This window comes from Lactuca virosa, chromosome 5 (genome assembly GCF_052849685.1).
Source record: "Lactuca virosa cultivar CGN04683 chromosome 5, Lactuca_virosa_CGN04683_v6, whole genome shotgun sequence".
Classification (NCBI taxonomy): Eukaryota; Viridiplantae; Streptophyta; class Magnoliopsida; order Asterales; family Asteraceae; genus Lactuca; species Lactuca virosa.
This window is the reverse complement of record NC_136430.1, coordinates 446107744-446118857: the sequence shown is the minus strand read 5'-3', so window position 1 is coordinate 446118857 and position 11114 is coordinate 446107744. Positions and strand designations below refer to the sequence as shown.

The window sequence follows — 11114 nt, the reverse complement described above, 5'->3', positions numbered from 1 at the left end:
ATAAATAACTTAAGATTAAACTTCATATATTGGTTTTATTCGGCGTCCCCCCCCCCCCTACGAGTTGTTGCACTATTGCGCAGAAGTGTGTTGCTAGGTGGTGGATCGAGAGTGTTCAGTGGATAGATGCTACATATTACGCTAATGTTTGAGTTATGGTTTTCTTTTTCAATGTTTTAAAACAATTTCCTTTTGAAGATGTAGCAAAAACAAGTTTATCCTTCCTAACAACATTTTGTAGAATATTATGATATCGTACAAACATCACTACGGGTTTTTTAAATCAACAATATCATACTCTTGGCTACCTGTTTGACTAGTATGTCTACTTTTAGACTTAACATTGCTTTTACCACTTGACTTGGTCCTACTTGAAGATTCACGTTTTATTGACTCTGCGAGAAACGGAGCGTCACAGGTTTTTCTTGTGTAACCGATCCTTTGACAACGACTATATTTTTCTGAATCAGACATTCACCTTGGGATAAGATACAGTTATGGTTTTTAGGTCGCCCAGCTTGTCGGTTGTCCATCAATAGTGGCAAAACAACCATGACTTCATTCGGTTCTTTGTATTCAATTGGAACTGGTACATGAAACACAACATCTACATATATTGATCGATATGTTTCAATTGTGAAGTACGATGACACCCATGCATTGCAGTGTTGATATCTCAATTCCTTAAATACTGTCATAGCATGAGTACAAGGTATACCCGACAATTGCCATTTCTCACACGTAGTAACGACTTTCCAAGTTTACAATACCATTTTTCATTTGGTTAGTCACCTCATATCTGCTTTGATCAATCTGGTATACCCGAAAAGCAGAGGATTTGTTGATCCTCCTGCCGATGACCTTCTCAGCATACTCAGTAACATCTTTTTTGTTTTCAGCTATAACAAACATTTACGTATATGTTGTCATGCACAATAAATTACACTACAATTATCATTGAAGTATTACAATATAGGAAAACACATACCTTCAGCATTACGTCGTTGACACCACCATTGTTGCATAGTTGCTCGAAAGAAATCAATCAACATTGTTATCGGTAGTTTCTGTGCGTCTCTTAATAATGCATTGACGGACTCGACACTGTTTAATGTCATAATATTGTACCGAACCATATGAAAACACTTTTCTAGTTCGGAACGTACGAAATGTCAGATTTCAGACCAAATTCCCACCAACCAGCACCCACTCCGAAACAATATCATAAATACTCCGAAATATCGTATTCTAGATCCCAAGTCCGGAACAAAATTACGCGCTCCGAAATATGATATTCCGGAGCATGTGGTCATTTTACAAAAAAAAAATTGTTGGTTATTTTAATTAAAATGGTCGTTTATAAGGGTTAGATTACCCAATTTCCCTAAGAACTATTATGGTTTGCCTAATATTCACTTTAATCACCGATTTGTTTATTATTAAACAAATTATTAATATTTAAAAAAAAACATAATCACTATTATTACATGCTTAGGCCAACTTCAACCATCAATTATATTACACGTTTTGTGTTTTGGAGGGCAAGACTACTCCAACCAACCTTCAAATTTAGCACAATTTTTGTATTGGTTCAATTTTAACATCAAATATGAAGGACAAATGAGAAGGCCTCTAAAACCGATTGATTCAAACACCATTTTGATGCTAAATAATCATCATTTTGATGTTTGTGGTTAGAGAAGCTCTTACGACCGTTTTTTCTTTTATCAAAAAACTCTACCATATTTTCAAATAATTCAATCATGACAAGTGACACGTGTGTGTATATATATATATATATATATATATATATATATATATATATATATATATATATATATATATATATATATTTGTTTTCATTTTTCATTTTCAATGCTTAATTTTTATTGAATTGAATATATCAAAATTGATATTCTTTTGTAATTTATAAACAAATATTCATGTCGATATATATAATAGTTTTTTATAAACAAAATTGATATTCTTTTGTCCTTTATAAACAAAACTAGATTATGACCCGCGTTAAACGCGGGGAACACATAAATAAAATACAAATTTATATAGATATTACAGAATAATTATAAAAAAGCAGGGTTATTGGTATTATTGAAATGTATAGAAATTATAAATATATCAACAAACATGTGTATAAATATTTATAATTTTTCTTTTGTACATATTTCTCATGCAACATAACAAGGTTGCCTTGATATTAATTTTTAAGCTGTTGTGGTTAGTAAATATTTGAATTATACCGTACAAACAAGACCGATGTTTTTTATGATAACTCTTTTATTTTGAAAAAAACCTCTTTTGTTCTCACATACATTCAACGTTTTGATGGATCCACTTGGACACATCTTCACTCACCATATGGCAATTTTTTTTTTTTTTTTTTTACACTAAGAGAATTTTCAACCACATTTTATTTTTAGAGCGTAAAATAGAATTTAGAGTACTTCATTTCTAACCTCACTCTAAATTCTATTTTACATTATAAATATAGTGTGTAAAAATATAATGGGTGAGAGATATAGTTTAGACTCCAAATTTAGAGTATCACTATTTATTTCTCTATCTATAGAGTGTAAAATAGAGATGAATCATAGCTTTTACTTTATTTTACACTTTATAAATAAAGTGTAATGGAAAAAATATAACGAGGTTGGAGATGCTTTAAGTAAACCAAAATTCACATGTATAGACTTGGCATATAATATCTCATTGCAAAGAAGTTCCAACATTTGTGTGCAAACGTGAATACAAATGTTTGTTTACAGAGTACATGAGATTATTGTTAGGCGTGTCAAACCCAACAAATAAAGGGTACAAATGACTCCTTAAACACTACTACTATGCACTAAAAACGTAGTACAAGGTAAGTAGGGTCGATCCACAGAGACACGGGACAAGTGCTTATACCTTTTTGCGTAAGGTACAAAAATGGTCACAGAATGGGGGGAATTTATAAGCAATGATTTAAACTATAAAATAAAGCAATAAGTAAATGATTGATTAAGTGAAATAAGTTCAAGATTTGTAAGTACTCCAACTCTATGCAAGACAAATTAGCAATGTGATTCCATGGATGACAAAATATTTGTTTAATTCTATCTAAGTTGGTACTTGAAAGTGTTAACAAGCTCTAACACTTCCCATTCACCACAATAATTAACCAAAACAAGCTCTTTGATTAATCCTAACCTTACGAATCTAATCTAAACAAACTCTTAGAATTAGGTTGAAAGATTGCATTAAACTTTATGTGAATGTTCCCAACAACACTCAATACTCCTCATAAGCTCGGGAGCATAAGAATGTGTGAATAAGATTTACACTAAATTCATTCAATAGAAATCAGTTTAGTGCTTGTTACCTAGTCCAATTTACAAAACAATTACGGATTTTGCAATTAGATAACTTGAATGATCTAACCCTAATTCAAATGGCCAATAAGAATCACAATTAGAATCAAACATTCGATTGAAACAAAATCAAATTCACTAGATAGAAAATTGAAAGAAAACATCAAGTCATATGATTGAAATCACAACTAGAAGTCAAGACATAAAGTTGGAGAATCTAGGGTTCTAGCCACTCATGACTAGAACAAGATCACAAATCTAGAAAATGAAATAAAAGTTCTTACAAAATGAAATCAAATGTTCCCAAGTGTTAATCAACTTCAAAATCCTCAAGAAAATCGCCTTCTCTACTCCAAAAGTCGACCCCCCAAAGTAAAAAGTCGGTTCCCCCCTTTAAAAATGGTGAAAAACGGCTTTAAAACCCGCATTTACGTTTACACAGCCCGCGTAAATTAACACTGTCATTTACACGGCCCGCATAAACGCAAAAATATACTGTGCAGAAATCTACGTTTACACGGCCCGCGTAAACGCAAGGCTTGCATTTACACGGCCGTGTAAATCTCTGTAAAGCCAAAATCTTCATTTCTTTGATATCTTGCTCCTCGGTGCTCCGCAAGTCCTGAAATTTTGTCCGCAACTTTTATTTACCTCCTCCAACAATATCCTACCTCCAAAAGTCCCTGAAATATCACAAAAGTATTTGAATGAAATTGCCTCATGAAAAATTCCGAAAAACATGGAAAATGCATGAGTTTAAGCCTATATGCAATGTACTTTTATGAAATAAAGCTACAAAATGGGTACATGAAATGCACCTAACAATTATAAATGTTGATATATTCAAGTTTTTTTTTTTGGAGAAAAAATAAGTCATAATTTTTTTTTTAATGATGGTCGCAATGAAACTTTTGTAAACATGAGTGGTTTCTATAGAATAAAAAACTTACAAAACTATCAGCAACAAGTAAGAATGGTTGGGATTTGTTTGTCTGTTTTTTTTAAAGTAAGAGTGGCTTTTTTAGAACAAAAAGTAGGACGGTTAAACCGGATATTAGTCAAACTATAGTGACTTTTATGTTATTAGCCATAAAAAATAAATGCAAGAATTATTTTATTAATAACGAGAGTAAAATAAAATGAAAAAGTTAAAATGACTGGAAGTTATATAAAATATAACTTTAATATATATAACTCTATAAATTATTCAACTGAAAATTAAATAGTCTTTATGGGTTATATTGTTTATTTTAAATAACATCTATTTTTTTCAATTGTAATGTTGACTATTGATGTGTTTTGATTTATTTTGAGATTGATCTTTAATAAACACAAGATAAGGAAGTAGTACCTATCAAAATTTTCTCTAGTTGTTTCTATATTATAGTTTTTAAAATTAAACGGTAAGAGGTAGCGTTGTGTGATGACGAGGGCGACTAGGTAAAGTATCACACGACGCTGGAAATGATATATGGGGGGGGAATGACACGGTTGTATTGGACAATGGTGATACAGAAAGAAAGAGATCGTTGAGGGTAAGTCTTTTAAACTTAAATATTATAGTGATAAATAAATGATAAAATATTTAAAAAATAATTATAATTAATTATTTTACTTTTGACGGAGACTAAAACCGTAACAAAAATAAACCATGGAGACGGCTAACATTGTGCATCTAAGGCAAGTGAGGGGTAAGACTATTAACTTTAAAGATTATTTATGATAAATATATGGTAAGAAAAACTTAAAAAATGAATAGTTGTTTTACCTTTGACGGGGACTAAAAACGAAACAAAAGTAAACTATGAGGAAGGTGAAGAAGTAAATTAATGAACATGATTTTTAACATTGTTTATCAATAGAATAGAAGAATTAGATGATCAAACAAGATTTATTCATAATAACATTAGAGAGTCGCCTCAAAATAAATAAATTCACAATAATACTGTGCAAAGCATTTATCTAGTAGTTATTTTAATTTAATGAAATTATGTATTTATCTTATAATTTCGAATCACTTTTCTACATAAACTTTTATGATTTTTTACACCAATTAACTTTCATCAAACGATATTTTTTTGTCAGTTTGCAAGTTTAATTGCTAATATTTTTCAAGCATTGTTGATTTTCTATAACCATTATTTTCCAGAAACATATATTTTATTCAACATACTTAACAAACAATATTTATTGTCCATTACTTATATGAGATATCATATAAACATGTAATCAAAAGAATACATATTCTTAAAATATTAATAAACATACCCCTACACTTTTTTAGCAACCTATACTCCTAACTATAAAAAATTACATAGGTTTTTTACCAAAATGCTTTTCCAAAAAAACATACCTAATCTAATGCAAAACCACTAGTTTTCCTGTTTGCTTATTTTAATCATGTATGTAATACTTATATCAACTAAAAATATATGAACATATGCTAATACATTGCAAAATGTACAAATGTAATACTACACGTAATATAAAAAATAGGATAAAGAAAAGTAAAATGGTAGACAGTCGAAGTTGTTTCCCCAAAAAACATCCTACAAAAAATAATAAATAAAATATAAAAAAAAAAGTGCGTCTGACCGACTACAATCACCTACATATAAAACATGATTCCATTACCAAACAAATAAAAAGTAAATCTATATAGCACTCAGTGTAAAAAATAAATGCAATAGCTTTTTTACTAGTATCTAACCTAATTATTTCATAACATTATATTTTAATAAATACAAAATTTATTAATTTTTTATTTGTGGGCCGGTGATATTTGAAAGTACAAGTAACAAGCTCCCCGAGGACACATGCCACATCCCAATGGTTATTAGTATTCCCCAAATTAAAGGCCAATAAAGAAGACAACCCTCCAAATCTTTCGTTTTGTTTACATATAAGACTGTTTCTTTACAGCGAGAGAGTATTGACAAAGCAAACGCATTTCAAGCTTCTCATACCCAACTAATTAGTAATTACACACTCTTCTTGTTGATTCCAATAATCAATTTCACCTAGAACTATTGCGTTTTGTGGATTCGATCACACACATATATATAAAGATTATTCGGTTCTTGATTGATTCCTCCGATCTTGTGAATGTGGGTTCTTTTGAGGTACTTTCCAGTCTTCTGCTTTACTCAGATATTTGATTATGGAATTGTTGTTTCTTTATGGGTTGTGATTTGATCGATTTAATAATCCTTTTTGGTTGTTAAATGTTTTCAGATTCTTCATACCCTTTTCGAAATTTTGAATAATTTATTTCACCGATTGAATGATCAAGGTTTTAAAACGACGAATCTTTCTAGATCTAACCCCACTGTAATATAATCGTGTCACTGAATGCAGAGTTCCAATTGGGGGATTTCGGGTTTTTCAATTGATGCGGAGTTCTTGTAAACTCCAATTACAAATTTTGCCGTATAATGCCAGGTAATTTGTTCTGAAGTAGTTTAATTAAATATTGAGATGAATTCAATGTTCTTCATTTGACCAATCAAATGGTTGTTTACTTATTTTTATTATCTAATTATTTATTGTTATTATGTCATAGCCTTGAATCAAGAAGATATGAGCAGTCATTTGGGGACATTTGGGGATGATAACAGAAGGACTCGAGTTAGATCTTTGAAGAAGAAAGCAATGGTAGCATCAACAAGACCTTTAAACGCACTCAAACCAAGAATTAATAAGCGTGTTTCAAATTGCCAGTTTGCTTCAATTTCAATAGATGATGTTAGAGATGAAGAGGAAGAGAAGGTAGTGAATGCTTTTCGCCAACTCTTGATTGAAAAAGACTTACTTCCTCATCGTCATGATGATTACCACACGTTATTAAGGTATAATCCTTGATATTATCTCAATTTGTCGATAAAAAAAATCTAATTTTGTGTCGGCTAAAGTTTTTTTCAACTAAAATATGATGCGAATTTGATGAAAATATTGTGATTTATGTTTAGTATTACAAATACAAAGAAGTTATCGCCACAATTGTTCTGAAATCCTTATCAATTTTGAAACTGAAATTAATAATCTCGACTTTAAAAGTCAAAAATCATCTCTCGTGTAGAACATTGATGGGCATCTCGTAATCAAGCTAAAGTTCTAGATTTTTGTGTATGATATTGTTGAAAATTGCATTGTTTGACTTAATACACTTTATTAAAAGTGTGTGATTGATTTTGAGATGTCTGGAATACCCTTCGATAAGTCCAAACAAAAGTCGGTAAAAACCAAATACGATTAGTCTCTTTGTAATGATGATAATGGATTTGAAGTTGAGTTTGACTTTACAAGTTTCCAAAAAAGGAAATTAAGCACTATTCATGGTGTACTTTCTTGAATATAAACATGGTTACAGATTCTTGAAGGCAAGGAAATTCGATATTGACAAGGCATTTCAAATGTGGACTGAAATGCTCAATTGGAGGAAAGACTTTGGCGCTGATTCTATCTTAAAGGTGCTCTTTTTTTGTTACTATTCATTTACGTGTCTATGCAAAAATATTGATTTTATAGAAAATATGTAAACATGACAAAATCATGCGACTATTTAACATATCATTTGTCTTTTAGGATTTTGTATATAATGAATATGAAGAGGTTCAAAGCTACTATCCACACGGGTATCATGGGGTAGACAAAGAGGGACGACCTATTTACATTGAAAGACTAGGAAAAGTGGACCCCACTAAGCTTATGAATGTCACAACGGTTGACAGGTTTTTAAGGTACCATGTACAAGGTTTTGAGAAAGCTTTTTCCGAGAAGTTTCCAGCATGTTCTGTTGCTGCTAGAAGACATATAGATTCTTGCACAACCATATTGGATGTTCATGGCATGGTTAGATACTTAGATCAGATTATTACCCTTTATTTCTATTTATAGAAAGTTTAAGGTGGCTCTGCAATCTGAACTTTTTTTGTCTGTTTTTTTGTAGAATTGGATGAGTTTTGGGAAAGTTGCACATGATTTGGTTATGCAGATGCAAAGAATAGATGGAGATAACTATCCTGAGGTGCTAACTTTGATGCCTTTTTAACAAGATTTTTCTTTTGTTTGTGTTGGATAATGTTTCTGATTTTTTTATTTTTTTGGTAATTCAGACATTACATCAAATGTACATTGTTAATGCGGGTAACGGGTTCAAGTTATTATGGAATACTGCAAAAGGGTTTCTTGATCCAAGAACAACATCGAAAATACATGTAATGATCACAAAGATTTTGACTTTTTTCAAATTTTATACAACACTGAATCTTGATTTGATTCTTAAGTAATTTTACAGGTTCTTGGCACCAAGTATCAGAACAAGTTGTTGGAAGTTATCGATTCAAGGTTGATGATATTCTTTTTTGCATCTTTTATACATTAAGTTTATATTGATTTAATGGGGTTGTTAAGTGTTAGTTGTGTAATTACAGCCAATTACCCAGTTTTCTTGGTGGAACATGTTCATGCCCTAATGAAGGTGGATGCTTGAGGTCAGACAAAGGTCCTTGGCATGATCAAGAATTGATGAAGGTATGATTTGTTTTTATTATGTTTGAATGTAAGCTAATTAGCATCTTCTTTTTTAATTCTATCTTTAAATGATCATTTGGATTCTTGTTGCAGTTAATTAGCACGGATGATTCAGATAAAAATGGTAGATTTTATGATGATTCTAATCTAGAGGTGAAGTCAATTGTTTCCGAGGTGGGCCCATAACCATGTTTTTTTAATTAACTCATAAGTCTTAACCATGGTTAGTTTTGTGACAATTTTCGCTTTGTTTTTACTACAGACCACAAATCGTGAAGTCTCCCATGAGTCTGTATTCCAAACCCGTGCTCCAAGAAGATCAATGTCTCTTCATCTAAGGGTACGTGTTTCTTTATCCAAAAAACAATTGAAGTTTTTTAGAAAAATATATAATATATAATTCAAGAAAAACATCAGTAATATAATTATCGTCTATTGTGTTGTCTTTTAGAACTCGGTAAACAAGCCGCCTGTTTCCAATAAAACAAGAGTTGATCGAGTGGTTTCTAATACTCAAATAGATGTTACTCCGAGAAGTAAGTAATTGATTTTATAGTGTTTTTTTTAATGAAATATGTCATCTCGAGTGAATACCATTGACTGTTTGACTATTGAAGCAGATGACGTGACACGAACAAGAACGATGGAAGAAGAATCAACTGTAAAGAAAGCTTTTGGGTTTATATATGAAGTTTTAGTGTATACGTTTCTTCTTATTTTTGGGTTGTTGAAACTTTTAGCAACAAACATCATGAAATTGTTAAAAAACGAGGAAACTTCTTCACCCCAATTTGTGAATGATTCGAGTCGTCTAGAAAAGGAAAAAGAGCTTTTGCATCCGTGTGAGGAGAAATTGAAAAAACTTGAAGCAATGGTGGCTGAGCTTTCAAGTAAACCTTCTAGAATCCCACAAGAAAAAGACGAAATGCTTGTTGAATCGATGAATCGTATAAGATGCATGGAGTATGACTTGCAAAAAACAAAAAAAGTACGGATTTTTTTAGTTATATGGACGAGGGCATTCATGTCTTTTGTTTTATTTAATTAATTATTGTATTTCACTTTGTAGGCTTTATTTGCAACGGCTTCAAAACAAATGGAACTTGAGGAGTCGATTGAGACGTTAAGAGGGGACACGTTAAATGTAAGTCAAAGCTATCGATTTTAAATTTTGTTATGATCTTATTTCTCATGTGACATTGAAAAACCTTTGTGTTTTGGCAATTTAACGTTTTAAATTGGAAAAAACAGAAAACAAATTCGTGTTGGGTGAGACGTACAAAATCAGCCTCGAGTGGAAGATGGCAGTGATCAATGATCATACTTACAATACTTACATACACAAAAATGTGATAGAAAAATACAAATTTTTTCTTGGAATTTTGATAATTTCAAAGGCAAATATCGTTGAAGGTTTTCTATTTGGTTCTTTAAGCCATATGAATACTTGTTCATAGATAGTTTACATAGAAAGAGATAATTCGCCAAGAAGAACATGTCGACAGGAATGAATAGGTTGATGTGTTGTTTATGGCGAAAATGATTACTTTTTCATTTTAGAATGTAATGTTCCAAGAAGTTTATAATTCATAATGGTAATGATTCGATCCATGATTGAAGACAGGAATATATGTTGACTTTTGAGGTCACATTTATTAGTTTTTCGAATATAAAATAGGTATTTGTCACTTGTAATTGAAATTTCCACGATCCCATCGGCCATGGGTCATGGGTCGTATTATTTTATTCAAACTTAATTAAATCAATTAATGGTCAATTCTATAGAGGGCATGATCAAGCATATTTCTGCGGATCATGTTCGGTAGTCCAATCAAAATTAAACAAAAATAATTTAGTTGATAATATTATTAATATGCATGTTTAATTGATGAATCTTTTTTATAAAAGTGCCTAAATAATAAAAACAAATTACACGTAAAAATGGTTGGATTTAAGTATTAACCCAGGAATATCGCAAATTAAAATCTTTTTTATAGGTCACAGAAAGAATGTTCATCATAAATTGACTTTAAATGGTTGAACTTTCAAATAAAATATACTCTTGTTTTTTTTTTTTTTTTTTTTTTTTTTTTTTTTTTTTTTTTTTGAAATTTCAGTTTCTCTAATTGTTTTTAAATATTTTCTTGTAAAACAGAAATCTCAACATCAACATTACAGAAAGGTGTAAACAGAAATAAATTTGTTTTGAAGAAT

At 30.7% G+C, this 11114-nt stretch overlaps 1 protein-coding gene across 1 annotated transcript; it reads left to right on the top strand.

Annotated features, from left to right (window-relative positions):
- The first annotated feature begins 6198 nt into the window (after positions 1 to 6198).
- LOC145114206 (phosphatidylinositol/phosphatidylcholine transfer protein SFH9-like) lies at positions 6199 to 10588 on the top strand. The gene is made up of 15 exons (XM_079050197.1): positions 6199 to 6490; positions 6726 to 6809; positions 6931 to 7216; positions 7738 to 7837; positions 7953 to 8219; positions 8317 to 8394; positions 8483 to 8584; positions 8665 to 8714; positions 8801 to 8900; positions 8994 to 9074; positions 9163 to 9240; positions 9352 to 9436; positions 9521 to 9888; positions 9970 to 10044; positions 10152 to 10588. Exons 2-15 carry the CDS (start codon positions 6803 to 6805, stop codon positions 10209 to 10211), a joined length of 1737 nt encoding a protein of 578 aa, XP_078906323.1. The 5' UTR covers positions 6199 to 6490; positions 6726 to 6802; the 3' UTR covers positions 10212 to 10588.
- The last annotated feature ends 526 nt before the right edge of the window (positions 10589 to 11114 follow it).

Bases quoted from the DNA above. Each gene is read 5' to 3' on its own strand.
- LOC145114206 (XM_079050197.1), top strand. The intron at 9,075-9,162 runs GTGGGCCCATAA...TTTTTACTACAG, and splicing joins TGAAGTCAATTGTTTCCGAG to ACCACAAATCGTGAAGTCTC. The intron at 10,045-10,151 runs GTAAGTCAAAGC...TGGAAAAAACAG, and splicing joins TAAGAGGGGACACGTTAAAT to AAAACAAATTCGTGTTGGGT.